Source organism: Salvelinus alpinus, chromosome 7, assembly GCF_045679555.1.
Source record: "Salvelinus alpinus chromosome 7, SLU_Salpinus.1, whole genome shotgun sequence".
In the NCBI taxonomy this organism is placed as follows: domain Eukaryota; kingdom Metazoa; phylum Chordata; class Actinopteri; order Salmoniformes; family Salmonidae; genus Salvelinus; species Salvelinus alpinus.
In genome coordinates this window covers 87,166,417-87,184,686 of record NC_092092.1, presented here as the reverse complement: position 1 = coordinate 87,184,686, position 18,270 = coordinate 87,166,417, and the positions used below count along the sequence as shown (strand labels likewise).

At 43.8% G+C, this 18,270-nt stretch overlaps 2 protein-coding genes across 3 annotated transcripts in view; both read left to right on the top strand.

Annotated features, from left to right (window-relative positions):
* Positions 1-18,270, top strand: part of LOC139581811 (cis-aconitate decarboxylase-like) — a 365,755-nt gene that overhangs the window by 72,718 nt on the left and 274,767 nt on the right. The window lies entirely within an intron of this gene.
* LOC139581810 (glutamine amidotransferase-like class 1 domain-containing protein 3, mitochondrial) lies at positions 11,232-14,910 on the top strand. Of its 2 annotated transcripts, XM_071411992.1 has the most exons (5): positions 11,232-11,346; positions 12,746-12,858; positions 13,421-13,592; positions 14,007-14,208; positions 14,394-14,910. In XM_071411992.1, exons 2-5 carry the CDS (start codon positions 12,751-12,753, stop codon positions 14,584-14,586), a joined length of 675 nt encoding a protein of 224 aa, XP_071268093.1. In that variant the 5' UTR covers positions 11,232-11,346; positions 12,746-12,750; the 3' UTR covers positions 14,587-14,910. The 2 variants fall into 2 exon arrangements, with proteins under 2 accessions (XP_071268093.1, XP_071268094.1); XM_071411993.1 differs by lacking the exons at positions 11,232-11,346; positions 12,746-12,858 and adding an exon at positions 13,083-13,092.

Sequence of the window (18,270 nt, the reverse complement as noted above, 5' to 3'; positions counted from 1 at the left end):
TAGTATCCTGATCTAGTATCCTGATCTACTAACCTGATCTAGTAACCTGATCTAGTAACCTGATCTAGTAGCCTGATCTAGTAGCCTGATCTAGTAACCTGATCTAGTAACTTGATCTAGTAACCTGATCTAGTAGCCTAAACTATTAACCCAATCTAGTAACCTGGTCTAGTAGCTTGATCTAGTAACCTGATCTAGTCTCCTGATCTAGTAACCCGATTTAGTAACCTGGTCTAGTATCCTGATCTAGTAGCCTAATCTAGTAACCTAGCCTAGTATCCTGATCTAGTAACCCGATCTAGTAACCTGATCTAGTAACCTAGTCTAGTAACCTGATCTAGTGTCCTGATCTAGTGTCCTGATCTAGTAACCTGATCTAGTATCCTGATCTAGTAACCTGATCTAGTAACCTGATCTAGTAACCTGATCTAGTAACCTGATCTAGTATCCTGATCTAGTATCCTGATCTAGTAACCTGATCTAGTAACCTGATCTAGTAACCTGATCTAGTAACCTGATCTAGTAACTTCATCTAGTAACCTGATCTAGTAGCCTGATCTAGTAACCTGATCTAGTAACCTGGTCTAGTATCTTGATCTGGTAACCTGATCTAGTATCCTGATCTTGTATCCTGATCTAGTATCCTGATCTAGTAACCTGATCTAGTATTCTGATCTAGTAACCTGATCTAGTAACCTGATCTAGGTTCCTGATCTAGTAACCTGATCTAGTAACCTGATCTAGTAACCTGATCTAGTAACTTGATCTAGTAACCTGGTCTAGTATCTTGATCTGGTAACCTGGTCTAGTATCTTGATCTGGTAACCTGATCTAGTATCCTGATCTTGTATCCTGATCTAGTATCCTGATCTAGTAACCTGATCTAGTATTCTGATCTAGTAACCTGATCTAGTAACCTGATCTAGTAACCTGATCTTGTAACCTGATCTAGTATCCTGATCTAGTAACCTGATCTAGTATCCTGATCTTGTATCCTGATCTAGTATCCTGATCTAGTAACCTGATCTAGTATTCTGATCTAGTAACCTGATCTAGTAACCTGATCTAGTAACCTGATCTTGTAACCTGATCTAGTATCCTGATCTAGTAACCTGATCTAGTATCCTGATCTACTAACCCGATCTAGTTACCTGGTATAGTATCCTGATCTAGTAGCCTGTTTAGTATCCTGATCTAGTAGCCTTATCTAGTATACTGCTCTAGTATCCTGATCTAGTAACCTGGTCTAGTATCCTGATCTAGAAACCTGATCTAGTAACCCGATCTAGTAACCTAGTCTAGTAACCTGATCTAGAATCCTGATCTGGTAACCTAGTCAGTAGTCTGATCTAGTAGCCTGATCTAGTATCCTTATCTAGTATCCTGATCTAGTAACCTAGTCTAGTATCCTGATCTAGTAGCCTGACTAGTAACCTGATCTAGTAACCTAGTCTAGTAACCTGATCTAGTGTCCTGATCTAGTGTCCTGATCTAGTAACCTGATCTAGTATCCTGATCTAGTAACCTGATCTAGTAACCTGATCTAGTAACCTGATCTAGTAACCTAGTCTAGTATCCTGATCTAGTATCCTGATCTACTAACCTGATCTAGTAACCTGATCTAGTAACCTGATCTAGTAGCCTGATCTAGTAGCCTGATCTAGTAACCTGATCTAGTAACTTGATCTAGTAACCTGATCTAGTAGCCTAAACTATTAACCCAATCTAGTAACCTGGTCTAGTAGCTTGATCTAGTAACCTGATCTAGTCTCCTGATCTAGTAACCCGATTTAGTAACCTGGTCTAGTATCCTGATCTAGTAGCCTAATCTAGTAACCTAGCCTAGTATCCTGATCTAGTAACCCGATCTAGTAACCTGATCTAGTATCCTGATCTAGTAACCTGATCTAGTAACCTGATCTAGTAACCTGATCTAGTAACCTGGTCTAGTATCCTGATCTCGTAACCTAGTCTAGTTACCTAGTCTAGTATCCTGATCTAGTAACCTGATCTGGTGACCTGATCTAGTATCCTGATCTAGTAACCTGATCTAGTATCCTGATCTAGTAACCCGATGTAGTAACCTGGTCAAGTATCCTGATCTAGTAACCTGATCTAGTATCCTGATCTAATAACCTAGTCTAGTATCCTGATCTAGTATCCTGATCTAGTATCCTGATCTAGTAACCTGATCTAGTAACCTGATCTAGTATCCTGATCTAGTAACCTGATCTAGTAACCTGATCTAGTATCCTGATCTAGTAACCTGATCTAGTATCCTGATCTACTAACCCGATCTAGTTACCTGGTATAGTATCCTGATCTAGTAGCCTGTTTAGTATCCTGATCTAGTAGCCTTATCTAGTATACTGCTCTAGTATCCTGATCTAGTAACCTGGTCTAGTATCCTGATCTAGAAACCTGATCTAGTAACCCGATGTAGTAACCTAGTCTAGTAACCTGATCTAGAATCCTGATCTGGTAACCTAGTCAGTAGTCTGATCTAGTAGCCTGATCTAGTATCCTTATCTAGTATCCTGATCTAGTAACCTAGTCTAGTATCCTGATCTAGTAGCCTGACTAGTAACCTGATCTAGTAACCTAGTCTAGTAACCTGATCTAGTGTCCTGATCTAGTGTCCTGATCTAGTAACCTGATCTAGTATCCTGATCTAGTAACCTGATCTAGTAACCTGATCTAGTAACCTGATCTAGTAACCTAGTCTAGTATCCTGATCTAGTATCCTGATCTACTAACCTGATCTAGTAACCTGATCTAGTAACCTGATCTAGTAGCCTGATCTGGTAACCTAGTCAGTAGTCTGATCTAGTAGCCTGATCGAGTATCCTTATCTAGTATCCTGATCTAGTAACCTAGTCTAGTATCCTGATCTAGTAGCCTGACTAGTAACCTGATCTAGTAACCTAGTCTAGTAACCTGATCTAGTGTCCTGATCTAGTGTCCTGATCTAGTAACCTGATCTAGTATCCTGATCTAGTAACCTGATCTAGTAACCTGATCTAGTAACCTGATCTAGTAACCTAGTCTAGTATCCTGATCTAGTAGCCTGATCTAGTAACCTGATCTAGTAACTTGATCTAGTAACCTGATCTAGTAGCCTAAACTATTAACCCAATCTAGTAACCTGGTCTAGTAGCTTGATCTAGTAACCTGATCTAGTCTCCTGATCTAGTAACCCGATTTAGTAACCTGGTCTAGTATCCTGATCTAGTAGCCTAATCTAGTAACCTAGCCTAGTATCCTGATCTAGTAACCCGATCTAGTAACCTGATCTAGTATCCTGATCTAGTAACCTGATCTAGTAACCTGATCTAGTAACCTGATCTAGTAACCTGGTCTAGTATCCTGATCTCGTAACCTAGTCTAGTTACCTAGTCTAGTATCCTGATCTAGTAACCTGATCTGGTGACCTGATCTAGTATCCTGATCTAGTAACCTGATCTAGTATCCTGATCTAGTAACCCGATGTAGTAACCTGGTCTAGTATCCTGATCTAGTAACCTGATCTAGTATCCTGATCTAGTATCCTGATCTAGTATCCTGATCTAGTAACCTGATCTAGTATCCTGATCTAGTAACCTGATCTACTATCCTGATCTAGTAACCCGATCTAGTAACATTTACATTTTACATTTATATTTAAGTCATTTAGCAGACGCTCTTATCCAGAGCGACTTACAAATTGGTGCATTCACCTTATGATATCCAGTGGAACAACCACTTTACAATAGTGCATCTAACTCTTTTACGGGGGAGGGGGGGGTTAGGAGGATTACTTTATCCTATCCTAGGTATTCCTTAAAGAGGTGGGGTTTCAGGTGTCTCCGAAAGGTGGTGATTGACTCCGCTGACCTGGCGTCGTGAGGGAGTTTGTTCCACCATTGGGGTGCCAGAGCAGCGAACAGTTTTGACTGGGCTGAGCGGGAACTGTACTTCCTCAGAGGTAGGGAGGCGAGCAGGCCAGAGGTGGATGAACGCAGTGCCCTTGTTTGGGTGTAGGACCTGATCAGAGGCTGAAGGTACGGAGGTGCCGTTCCCCTCACAGCTCCGTAGGCAAGCACCATGGTCTTGTAGCGGATGCGAGCTTCAACTGGAAGCCAGTTGGTCTAGTAACCCGGTCTAGTATCCTGATCCTGATCTAGTAACCTGATCTAGTATCATGATCTAGTAACCTGATCGATTAACCTGATCTGGTAACCTGATCTAGTAACCTAGTCTAGTAACCTGATCTAGTATCCTGATCTAGTAACCTGATCTACTAACGCGATCTAGTTACCTGGTCTAGTAACCTGATCTAGTAACCTGATCTAGTATCCTGATCTAGTATTCTGATCTAGTAACCTGATCTCGTAACCTGATCTAGTATCCTGATCTGTTAACCTGATGTAGTATCCTGATCTAGGAACCCGATTTAGTAACCCGGTCTAGTATCCTGATCTAGTAACCCGATCGAGTATCCTGATCGAGTAACCTGATCGAGTAACCTGATCGAGTAACCTGATCTAGTAACCTGGTCTAGTATCTTGATCTGGTAACCTGATCTAGTAACCTGATCTAGTAACCTGATCTAGTATCCTGATCTAGTCACCTAGTCTAGTAACCTGATCTAGTATCCTGATCTAGTAACCTGATCTAGTATCCTGATCTAGTCACCTTTTCTATTAGCCTGATCTAGTAACCAGATCTAGTAACCTGATCTAGTAATCTGGTCATGTATCCTGATCTAGTAGCCTGACAAGTGTCCTGATCTAGTAACCTGATCTAGTAACCTGACAAGTATCCTGATCTAGTAACCTACATTACATTTACATTTAAGTCATTTAGCAGACGCTCTTATCCAGAGCGACTTACAAATTGGAAAGTTCATACATATTCATCCTGGTCCCCCCGTGGGGAATGAACCCACAACCCTGGCGTTGCAAGCGCCATGCTCTACCAACTGAGCCACACGGGACCGGTTACTAGATCAGGATACTAGTCTATTAGCCTGATCTAGTAGCCTGATCTAGTATCCTGATCTAGTTTCCTGATCTAGTAACATAGTCTAGTATCCCGATCTAGTATCCTGATCTAGTAGCCTGATATAGTAACCTGATCTAGTATCCTGATCTAGTAACCTGATCTAGTAGCCTGATCTATTAACCTGATCTAGTAACCTGATCTAGTAACCTGATCTAGTATCCTGATCTAGTAACCTGATCTAGTAACCTGATCTAGTAACCTAGTCTAGTATCCTGATCTAGTAACCTGATCTAGTAGCCTGATCTAGTAACCCGATCTAGTAACCCGGTCTAGTAACCTGATCTAGTCACCTGATCTAGTAACCTGGTCTAGTATCCTGATCTAGCAGCCTGATCTAGCAACCTAGTCTAGTATCCTGATCTAGTAACCTATTCTAGTAGCCTGATCTAGTAGCCTAATCTAGTATCCTGATCTAGTAGCCTGACAAGTATCCTGATCTAGTAACCTAGTCTAGTAGCCTGATCTAGTAGCCTGATCTAGTTTCCTGATCTAGTAACATAGTCTAGTATCCTGATCTAGTATCCTGATCTAGTAGCCTGATCTAGTATCCTGACCTAGTACCCGATCTAGTAACCTGGTCTAGTATCCTGATCTAGTAGCCTGATCTAGTATCCCGATCTAGTAACCTGATCTAGTAACCTGATCTAGTAACCTGGTCTAGTATCTGGATCTAGTAACCTGATCTAGTATCCTGATCTAGTAACCCGATCTAGTAACCTGGTCTAGTAGCCTGATCTAGTATCCTGATCTAGTAACCTGATCTAGTATCCTGATCTAGTACCCGATCTAGTAACCTGGTCTAGTATCCTGATCTAGTAGCCTGATCTAGTAACCCGATCTAGTAACCTGATCTAGTAACCTGATCTTGTAACCTGGTCTAGTATCTGGATCTAGTAACCTGATCTAGTATTCTGATCTAGTAACCTGATCTAGTAACCTGGTCTAGTATCTGGATCTAGTAGCCTGATCTAGTATCCTGATCTAGTTTCCTGATCTAGTAACATAGTCTAGTATCCCGATCTAGTATCCTGATCGAGTAGCCTGATATAGTAACCTGATCTAGTATCCTGATCTAGTAACCTGATCTAGTAGCCTGATCTTTTAACCTGATCTAGTAACCGGATTTAGTAACCGGATCTAGTAACCTGATCTAGTATCCTGATCTAGTAACCTGATCTAGTAGCCTGATCTAGTAACCTGGTCTAGTATCCTGATCTAGTATCCTGATCTAGTAGCCTGATCTAGTATCCTGATCTAGTAACCTGATCTAGTAACCTGGTCTAGTAACCTGATCTAGTATCCTGATCTAGTATCTTCACTAGTAACCTGATCTAGTATCCTGATCTAGTAACCTGTTTTAGTATCCTGATCTAGTAACCTGATCTAGTAACCTGGTCTAGTAACCTGATCTAATATCCTGATCTAGTATCTTCACTAGTAACCTGATCTAGTAGCCTGATCTAGTATCCTCAAGATTCCTAGATGCCCTTCCAGACTCCCTCCACCTACCCAAGGACGTCAGAGTACAAAAATTGGTTAACCACCTAACTAAGGAACTCAATTTAACCTTGCTTAATACCCAAGATGCAGTCGCACTTCTAAAAACAAAAAACAATTGTCATAAGAAACTAGCTTCCTGGTATACAGAAAATACCCGAGCTCTGAAACAAGCTTCCAGGAAATTGGAACGGAACTGGCGCTATACCAAACTGGAAGTCTTCAGACTAGTTTTGGAAAGACAGTACCGTGCAGTATTGAAGAGCCCTCACTGCTGCTCGATCATCCTATTTTTCCAACTTAATTGAGGAAAATAAAGACAATCCAAAATGTTTTTTTGATACTGTCGCAAAGCTAACTAAAAAGCAACATTCCCCAAGAGGGGATGGCTTTCACCTCAGCAGCGATAAATTCATGAACTTCTTTGACAAAAAGAAAATGATTATTAGAAAGCAAAATTACGGACTCCTGTGTATTCCTCCAAAGCTCACTTGTCCTGAGTCTGCACATCTCTGCCAGGACCTAGGATCAAGGGAGACGCTCAAGTTTTTAGTACTATATCTTTGACACGTTGTTGAAAATAATCATGGCCTCTAAACCTTCAAGCTGCATAGTGGACCCTATTCCAACTAAAATACTGAAAGAGCTGCTTCCTGTGCTTGGCCCTCCTATTTTGAACATAATAAACGGCTCTCTATCCACCGGATGTGTACCAAACTCACTAAAAGTGGCCGTAATAAAGCCTCTCTTGAAAAAGCCTAACCTTGACCCAGAAAATATAAAAAACTATCGGCCTATATCGAATCTCCCATTCCTCTAAAAAGAAAATCAAAAAGATGCGCAGCAACTCACTGCCTTCCTGAAGACAAACAATGTACAAGAAATGCTTCAGTCTGGTTTTAGACTTGTGAAGGTGGTAAATGACCTTTTAATGGTGTCAGACCGAGGCTATGCATCTGTCCTCGTGCTCCTAGACCTTAGTGATGCTTTTGATACCATAGATCACCACATTCTTTTGGAGAGATTGGAAACCCAAATTGGTCTACACGGACAAGTTCTGGCCTGGTTTAGATCTTATCTGTCGGAGACATATTAGTTTGTCTCTGTAGATGGTTTGTCCTCTGACAAATCAACTGTAAATGTTGGTGTTCCTCAAGGCTCCTTTTTAGGACCACTATTGTTTTCACTATATATTTTATCTCTTGGTGATGTCATTCGGAAACATAATGTTAACTTTCACTGCTATGCGGACGACACACAGCTGTACATTTCGATGAAACATGGTGAAGCCCCAAAATTGCCCTCCCTGGAAGCCTGTGTTTCAAGACATAAGGAAGTGGATGGTGGCAAATGTTCTACTTTTAAACTCGGACATAACAGAGATGCTTCTTCTAGGTCCCAAGAAACAAAGTGATCTTCTGTTGAATCTGACAATTAATCTTGATGGTTGTACAGTCGTCTCAAATAAAACTGTGAAGGACCTCGGCGTTACTCTGGACCCTGATCTCTCTTTTGACGAACATATCAAGACTGTTTCAAGGACAGCTTTTTCCATCTACGTAACATTGCAAATATTAGAAACTTTCAGTACAAAAATTATGCAGAAAAATGAATCTATGCTTTTGTTATTTAAAGATTAGACTACTGCAATGCTCTACTTTCCCGGCTACCCTAAAAACCACTAAATAAACTTCAGTTAGTGCTAAACACGGCTGCTAGAATCTTGACTAAAATCAAAAAATGTGATCATATTACTCCAGTGTAGAGAGTACACTGGCTTCCTGTTAAGGCTAGGGCTGATTTCAAGGTTTTACTGCGAACCTACAAAGCATTATATGGGCTTGCTCCTACCTATCTTTCTGATTTTGTCCTGCCGTACATACCTACACGTACGCTACGGTCACAAGACGCAGGCCTCCTTTCTGTCCCGAGAATTTCTAAGCAAACAGCTGGAGGCAGGGCTTTCTCCTTCAGAGCTCCATTTTTATGGAATGGTCTGCCTACCCATGTGAGAGACGCAGACTCGGTCTCGAACTTGAAGACTTTATTGAAGACTCATCTCTTCAGTAGGTCTTATGATTGAGTGTAGTCTGGCCCAGGAGTGTGAAGGTGAACGGAAAGGCACTGGAGCAACGAAACGCCCTTGCTGTCTCTGCCTGGCCGGTTCCCCTCTCTCCACTGGGATTCTCTGCCTCTAACCCTATTACAGGGGCTGAGTCACTGGCTTACTGGTGCTCTTCCATGCCGTCCCTACGAGGGGTGCGTCACTTGAGTGGGTTGAGTCGCTGTCCGGGTTGGCGCCTCCCCTTGACCCACCTAGCTGACTATGACAGAGATATGACACACTAGCTGACTTTGACTGAGATATGTGGTGACCCACCTAGTTGACTATGACTGAGATATGACCCACCTAGTTGTCTATGACTGAGATATGACCCACCTAGTTGACTATGACTGAGATATGACCCACCTAGCTGACTATGACTGAGATATGACACACCTAGCTGACTATGACTGAGATATGACACACCTAGTTGACTATGACTGAGATATGACCCACCTAGCTGACTATGACTGAGATATGACCCACCTAGTTGACTATGACTGAGATATGACCCACCTAGTTGACTATGACTGAGATATGAGCCACCTAGTTGACTATGACTGAGATATGACCCACCTAGCTGACTATGACTGAGATATGACCCACCTAGTTGACTATGACTGAGATATGACCCACCTAGTTGACTATGACTGAGATATGACCCACCTAGTTGACTATGACTGAGATATGACCCACCTAGCTGACTATGACTGAGATATGACCCACCTAGTTGACTATGACTGAGATATGACCCACCTAGCTGACTATGACTGAGATATGACCCACCTAGTTGACTATGACTGAGATATGACACACCTAGCTGACTATGACTGAGATATGACCCACCTAGTTGACTATGGCTGAGATATGACACACCTAGTTGTCTATGACTGAGATATGACCCACCTAGCTGACTATGCCTTAGATATGACCCACCTAGTTGACTATGACTGAGATATGACCCACCTAGCTGACTATGGCTGAGATATGACCCACCTAGTTGACTATGACTGAGATATGACCCACCTAGCTGACTATGACTGAGATATGACCCACCTAGTTGTCTATGACTGAGATATGACCCACCTAGTTGACTATGACTGAGATATGACCCACCTAGCTGACTATGACTGAGATATGACCCACCTAGTTGACTATGACTGAGATATGACCCACCTAGTTGACTATGACTGAGATATGACCCACCTAGTTGACTATGACTGAGATATGACCCACCTAGTTGACTATGACTGAGATATGACCCACCTAGTTGACTATGACTGAGATATGACCCACCTAGTTGACTATGACTGAGATATGACCCACCTAGTTGACTATGACTGAGATATGACCCACCTAGCTGACTATGACTGAGATATGACCCACCTAGCTGACTATGACTGAGATATGACACACCTAGCTGACTATGACTGAGATATGACCCACCTAGTTGACTATGACTGAGATATGACCCACCTAGTTGACTATGACTGAGATATGACCCACCTAGCTGACTATGACTGAGATATGACCCACCTAGTTGTCTATGACTGAGATATGACCCACCTAGTTGACTATGACTGAGATATGACCCACCTAGTTGACTATGACTGAGATATGACCCACCTAGTTGACTATGACTGAGATATGACCCACCTAGTTGACTATGACTGAGATATGACCCACCTAGTTGACTATGACTGAGATATGACCCACCTAGTTGACTATGACTGAGATATGACCCACCTAGTTGACTATGACTGAGATATGACCCACCTAGCTGACTATGACTGAGATATGACCCACCTAGTTGACTATGACTGAGATATGACCCACCTAGTTGACTATGACTGAGATATGACCCACCTAGCTGACTATGACTGAGATATGGCCCACCTAGTTGACTATGACTGAGATATGACCCACCTAGTTGACTATGACTGAGATATGACCCACCTAGCTGACTATGACTGAGATATGACCCACCTAGTTGACTATGACTGAGATATGACCCACCTAGCTGACTATGACTGAGATATGGCCCACCTAGTTGACTATGACTGAGATATGTGGTGACCCACCTAGCTGACTATGACTGAGATATGGCACACTTGTCTGTTAATACAAACTGTATTTAGTGTAGTCTACCTAATACTAGCTGTTAATACAAACTGTATTTACTGTAGTCTACCTAATACTGTCTGTAAATATCAAACTTCTGTGAAAACGTAAATTATTCTGTAGACTGATAATCTACACAGTCTCTTCATTAATACTGACACACTGACACCATTTCTCCCTCCCTCCCTCCCTCCCTCCCTCCCTCCCTCCCTCCCTCCCTCCCTCCCTCCCTCCCTCCCTCCCTCCCTCCCTCCCTCCATCCATCCCTCCATCCAGTGTCTTAGAGATGTCATAATGACTAAGCAGATTTAACGTTGGCCATACAGAGGAAGGCAGCAGCAGTCTCCCCTCCCTGCATCACTCCCGTCATGACCTCACCGCAACAGACAAACAGTCCTTCAGCACTTCTATGGAAAGCTGTAACTCAGACCACACCTCCGTGGGAGGGGCCAGCGCAGCCTGGGCAGGAAGGGTATAAAGACAGTCGACTTCCAGTTTCACTACAACAGGACACAGCAGGTAGGAGAAGACTACGACACAGACCGCACAGACCGTATACTACTGTAGTGTACCATTACAAGGTGAGAGAACTGGATCAACTACTACTACTGCTGCTAGTAGTCTGCTTCTCTATTACTTAGAGAAGTATTCATGTAGTATTCATGTTGACTATGTAAATTGAAATGTAAATGTAAAATGTAATGTTGTATTTAGAGTTGGACATGTGTTGCCAGGTGAACATTGTCGTTTTCAGGATGGAAATGTGGTAACGTTCTTGGTCTTGTAGAGATTTACAATATTTAGAATGATCGGTGAACTGATGCTTATCTCATTCTCTGTGGATTCTGTTCCTTTATACCAACTCTACTCTCATTCCGACTCTGTTCCTGTTTCTGCCTCTACCAGGTGTTGTTGACTAGAGACACAGAGAGAGGGGGAGGGAAGAAGGGGGAGGAGAGAGAGAGAGAGAGAGAGGGAGGGAGAGAGAGAGAGAGAGAGAGAGAGAGAGAGAGAGAGAGAGAGAGAGAGAGAGAGAGAGAGAGAGAGAGAGAGAGAGAGAGAGAGAGAGAGAGAGAGAGAGAGAGAGAGAGAGAGAGAGAGAGAGAGAGAGAGAGAGAGAGAGAGAGAGAGAGAGAGAGAGAGAGAGAGAGGGAGGGGGAGAGACTGAGGGAAGAGAGAGAGAGAGAGAGAGAGAGAGAGAGAGGGAAGGGGGGAGGCAGGGAGAAAGAGAGTGAGTGAGAGAGACTGAGGGAAGAGGGAGGGAGAGAGAAAGGGAGTGAGAGAGAAAGAGAGTGAGTGAGTGAGAGAGACTGAGGGAAGGGGGAGGGAGAGAGAGAGAGAGAGAGTGAGTGAGAGAGACTGAGGGAAGGGGGAGGGAAAGAGAGAGAGTGTGTTATGTTTCCTGTGTTGTTTGTTACCTGGAAACAGTCCTCCAGAGACTCAGTCATGTTCAGGTTTTCAGGAGACTTGGTCACCGTTGGACCTGAGGCCTTAAAATGTTTAATAGATGCTGCTGGGAGGTGCCAAGTCACTCTCACCTCACCTCACCTGGCTGGAGGGCATGTTAAATGGCACCCTATTCCCTATATAGTGCACTACTTTTAACCAGAAGTAGTGCACTACATAGGGAATAGGGTGCAATTTGGGAGGCAAGCCTTGGTGTACCTGACACTACATTGACCTATCAATCTTGTTTATGTAACATTACACACTGTCACTCAGCTATGTGGTGTATGTAACCTGCCCCTCCATGTGCAGCGAGCTGTATTGATGGTAAAACAATAGGGGGGTTGTAAGGAGACCGCCTGGGGAACAGTTTAATCAAACGGCTGTTAGTGCATCACTGTCTCCACTCTGTTGTTCTGGTCTAACTCTGTGTGTGTGTGTGTGTGTGTGTGTGTGTGTGTGTGTGTGTGTGTGTGTGTGTGTGTGTGTGTGTGTGTGTGTGTGTGTGTGTGTGTGTGTGTGTGTGTGTTGCAGGAGCCATGGTGAAGTGTGTAGCCGTAATTCTGTCAGGGTGTGGAGTCTACGATGGGACTGAGATCCACGAGGCATCGGCTGTACTGGTCCACCTCAGCAGGGCTGGAGCTAAGGTAAGGGTGGTCTACATTAGGGTTAGGGCTGGAGCTAAGGTAAGGGTGGTCTACATTAGGGTTAGGGCTGGAGCTAAGGTAAGGGTGGTCTACATTAGGGTTAGGGCTGGAGCTAAGGTAAGGGTGGTCTACATTAGGGTTAGGGCTGGAGCTAAGGTAAGGGTGGTCTACATTAGGGTTAGGGCTGGAGCTAAGGTAAGGGTGGTCTACATTAGGGTTAGGGCTGGAGCTAAGGTAAGGGTGGTCTACATTAGGGTTAGGGCTGGGGTTAATAGAAGATAATAGTCTCCCCCTCCTCTCCTCTCTTCTCCTCCCCCCCTCTTCTCCTCCCCCCTCTTCTCCTCCCCCTCCTCCCCCTCCTCTCCCCTCCTCCCCCTCTTCTCCTCCCCCTCCTCCCCCTCCTCTCCTCTCCTCTTCTCCTCCCCCCTCCTCCCCTCTCCTCTCCCCTCCTCCCCCCTCTTCTCCTTCCCCCTCCTCCCCTCCTCTCGTCTCCTCCTCCCTCCTCCCCTCCTCTCCTCTCCCCTCTCCTCTCCTCCCCTTCCTCTCCCCTTCCCTCCCCCAGGTCAAGATGTTTGCCCCCAACGAGGACCAAATGCATGTAGTGAACCACTGTGAGGGGAAACCCACGGCTGAGAAACGCAACGTCCTGGAGGAGAGTGCTCGAATCGCCCGCGGCGATGTGTCTGACCTTGCCAAGCTAGAGGTCACCGCCTTCGACGCCCTCGTTATCCCAGGTGAGCATTACTCCTTCATCTAACACATTGATAATATGATGCTGGTACTGACTGACACACTCCTGTCTTTATCTGTTATCAATAAACACGATATCACCACTCCTTTATTCTATATCTCTGTTACTATATCACCACTCCTTTATTCTATATCTCTGTTACTATATCACCACTCCTTTATTCTATATCTCTGTTACTATATCACCACTCCTTTATTCTATATCTCTGTTACTATATCACCACTCCTTTATTCTATATCTCTGTTAGGATATCACCACTCCTTCACTATGACCTTATTTCAATCATTCTACTTCCACCAACCCCAAACTTCCCAAAACCACTTCTTCCTCTCCCTGAAGCAGGTGTCCACTGATCTCCACGGTGCTGCCCTCAACTGAACTGTGTTGTGTTTTGCAGGTGGTTTTGGTGTGGCTAAAAACCTGTCTGACTGGGCTGTGAATGGGAAGGAGTTCACTGTTCAACCCCAAGTAGAGAAGCTGATTAAGGGGTTCCACGCTGCAGGCAAGCCCCTGGCTATGTGCTGCATCTCCCCTATCCTAGCTGCTAAGGTCCTGCCGGGGTGTGAGATCACCGTGGGACAGGACAAGGAGTGTGAGAGGTAGGTTACAATGTCACAGGTGTGGGTGAACAGGGCAACATATTTGTGTGTGTGTGTGTGTTTGTGAGAGAGAGAAAGAGAAAGAGAAAGAGAGAGAGTGTGTGTGTGCTGATATGTCTCTGTTTTAACAGAACGAAGCAGTACGTTTTTAACCCTGTTGCTTTTCCTCTCCCTCCTGTCACTAGATGGCCCCATGCCAAGACGGCAACTTCCATGAAGGAGCTGGGCTGTAAACACGTGAATAAGAAAGTGGGGGAGGTCCACATCGATGTGAAGAACAAGCTAGTCACCTCCTCCGCCTTCATGTGTAACGCTCCCGTACATGAGGTGTTTGACGGGGTGGGCGTCATGATTACAGAACTGCTCAAACTGGCCTAGGACACGCCTGAGATGCAGAATACTGATTAGCTGTGCTTCCCAAAATGCACCCTGTTCCCTTTTATAGTGCTGATGTGACCTTGTCAAAAGACGGGAATAGGGAGCCATTTGGGCACACCTAAATTCATGTTTGTTGTTGTTTCTGTATTCGTTGTTTGTTTACCTGGAGACCGTCCTGATCGGAATGTAATGGACACACCAGAAGAAACAGAAGAAGATAGTGTTTCTGTTGCATCATCTGTCTGACTGTGGGATGACTTGTGTTTTTATCCACATTGTAATAAAAGTGAAACCAAATTCTGGAATAAACGACTTTTCATTTGATTCGTTTTTTCAGCTGAACACTAGGTTTCGATATGGTATATTGTGGTCATGTGGGGTTATGAACAGCTCGTTCTTTCTCCGTGCATTTAGCATACAGGTTAGATTGACAGAATACATCTTGTTTGCACGTAGCAGGAAATTTCCACTCAAGTTAAGCGGGTAATTGGAACGGAATTCACTTTTTGCACTTTTCTCTCTACACAGCAAATTGTCCAGTGTTGATTTTTCAGTGTAACATTTATAGTGTTGATTCAGGAATTAAATTCCCTTTGTAAAATAACCTCCAGTGTTGGTGTTAATAACCCTGGGTTGCTCGTCTTTTCAGTTCACTGCAGCTAGTTTGCTGCCCACTCAAACTGGACAGTTTTATCTCAAGTCCCTTCATTCAATGACTCCATCTTGGACACTCTTAATAGGGATAGGGGGCAGTATTTGGAATTTTGGATGACTGAGGTGCCCAAAGTAAACTACCTTTTACTCAGGCCCAGAAGCTAGGATATGCATATAATAGATTTGGATAGAAAACACTCTACAGTTTCTAAAACTGTTAAAGTAATGTCTGTGAGTATAACACAACTGATTTGGCAGGTGAAACCCCGAGGACCATTTTTTTTCTGTTGACCTGCCATCCAATTCCAATCTTAACCTATTGAATACAAAGACTTCAGCCTCCCAAAATGCAATTCCTATGGCTTCCACTAGATGTCAACAGTCTTTAATGACAGTTGTGGCTGCTTTGTGTGATGTATTGTTGTCTCTATCTTCTTGCCCTTTGTGCTGTTGTCTGTGCCCAATAATGTTTGTACCATGTTTTGTGCTGCTGCCATGTTGTGTTGCTACCATGCTGTGTTGTCATGTGTTGCTGCCTTGCTATGTTGTTGTCTTAGGTCTCTCTTTATGTAGTGTTGTGGTTGTGGATGTCCTAACTCTGGGTGGGTGTCCTAACTCTGGGTGGGTGTCCTAACTCTGGGTGGGTGTCCTAACTCTGGGTGGGTGTCCTAACTCTGGGTGGGTGTCCTAACTCTGGGTGGATATTCTAACTCTGGGTGGGTGTCCTAACTCTGGGTGGGTGTCCTAACTCTGGGTGGGTGTCCTAACTCTGGGTGGATATTCTAACTCTGGGTGGGTGTCCTAACTCTGAGGTGGTGTCCTAACTCTGGGTGGATATTCTAACTCTGGGTGGGTGTCCTAACTCTGGGTGGGTCTCCTAACTCTGGGTGGGTCTCCTAACTCTGGGTGGGTGTCCTAACTTTGGGTGGGTCTCCTAACTCTGGGTGGATATTCTAACTCTGGGTGGGTGTCCTAACTCTGGGTGGGTGTCCTAACTTTGGGTGGTTGTCCTAACTCTGGGTGGGTCTCCTAACTCTGGGTGGGTGTCCTAACTTTGGGTGGTTGTCCTAACTCTGGGTGGATATTCTAACTCTGGGTGGGTGTCCTAACTCTGGGTAGGTTTTCTAACTCTGGGTGGATTCTGATAGGAATTACACATCGTTTTGTAAACCAGCATAATTTGACTTGCAGGCCTGATGTGGCTTGTAAACCAAGAGTTTCCTAACACCACTGTGTTACGGTAAAACTAGGCCATCAAAGTACGGCCTTATGATATGTGTATTGTATTGTGATGGAGATTTTAATGATAGTAACTCTACAATTCACTCAGAAAGACAATGCACCCTGTGAAATATGCAAATGATGCTTTACACCATACATCAGGGGTTCCCAAACTTTTTTGGGCCCATTACCCCATTTTGATATCTGAAAATGTTCATGACTCCAAACACATAAAAAAAAAAAAATGTAGTTAACAGCCAATGTTTACTTTTTTATTTGGGACTACAACAGTCAATTGTAAAACATTCTAACAGTATTTCTGATTGTATTCTCAACTCACCATCACATACTGTTAATGTGAGGCTATGAACGTCAATCACAAACTAGTCTGACATGATGTCTCAACTCACCACCACTAATGAGATGGGTGTGGCTTAATGCATGTCGCGTCGGAGATTCTCAAAGTCAGGGGGTCGTGGTCGACAATGAGCACCTCATCACTTCTGTCACATCCAACCTGGATGGATATTTGGTTTTAATACAGACGAGAGCTCTGAATCCAGCTTCACAGAGATATGAGCTGGTGAAGGGTACCATGAGTTTGATGCTGCTTTCAAGACAACTTGGAACTCTGGGAAAAATATGTCATAAAATCACGACGTCGGTGATGTTCAGGTCAGAAAGTCGAAGCTCTAGAAAGAGGCCCGAGTTCCAGAGTTGGAATTCCGAGTTGGATGACTGTCATTCAGTGAATAAAGCTGCATACACACATGGTCTCTTTGTTTGTTTTCTTGAGGAAGGCAGCTCCAAAATGCAGGTGTTTCAGCCTAGCTCAGTGCTCTCTGTGGTGGTGGGGCGAGCCAGCAGAAAACAGGAGCGTTGCGCAGTGATTGGCTCAGTGTTCTGTCACTCACGGGGACAGTACGTCATCGCCAAGTTTAAGTTATTAGTAAGAGTGGACATCCAAAATTTCAGCCCTTTGGGTCGTGCCATAGAGTTATATTACAAGTACCCTTCCAAGAAGGTCATTGGCCACAGATAAAATGACATCAAATCACGTTACATGTACAGTAGCTTTGATTGGACTGATCATGTCAACATCATACTTTCAAAGTCTTAGCTAGCAGTCATCATCATGAATCAAGTTGACATTCAACTGGCAAATCCTTTTTAATCCTTGTCACATGAAGAGAAATAATGAAGATAAATTATTGATAAAACGTATCGGTGCTCATCGGCCATTGGACATAAAGATTACACAACAAGTTGGAAATCACAAATTCAACAATGAGTCGTTTCGAAGGCATCGGTGGCTAACTGCAAGCATTGCAAAGCAACCACTAACGTTAGCCTGCTATTCAATGGATTGGCTGTGTGTGTTTCCCGAGTTCCATAAATCCAGAGAATGACAGACTTTTGATGACAAAGTCTCATGACAACATTTGCCCACAAGGGACCGCCGCACCACCTTCACAAGGTGAGTCCAGAAGTGTATTTTATGATGCTGTATAAATGATGTAATATGCCAGATATGTATACTGTAGCTAAGAAAGTAATACTAAGTGTCGTGGCTTCCTTTCCTCTTTACCATAGCCACTGCCCAAGCCTGAAGCGGGGTTGTTTCGTACGCATACAGTCCACACTCAAGGTTTCCAAACGGCCAAACGTTCAATGACATCCAGGGATATGGTGCTACAAATATGTTTATTCTTCTTATATCTAACAAGGAAATGATTCTCCAATCAACTTAAAGCATAGATTATGATGACCTGTCTGTATGTCTGTCTGTCTGTATGTCTGTATGGTCAA

Excerpts from the sequence above, each read along its gene's own strand:
- LOC139581810 (XM_071411992.1), top strand. The coding sequence starts at position 12,751 with ATGGTGAAGTGTGTAGCCGTAATTCTGTCAGGGTGTGGAGTCTACGAT. Across the intron at positions 13,593-14,006 it reads CGACGCCCTCGTTATCCCAG|GTGGTTTTGGTGTGGCTAAA; the intron begins GTGAGCATTACT and ends TGTGTTTTGCAG. Across the intron at positions 14,209-14,393 it reads CAGGACAAGGAGTGTGAGAG|ATGGCCCCATGCCAAGACGG; the intron begins GTAGGTTACAAT and ends TCCTGTCACTAG.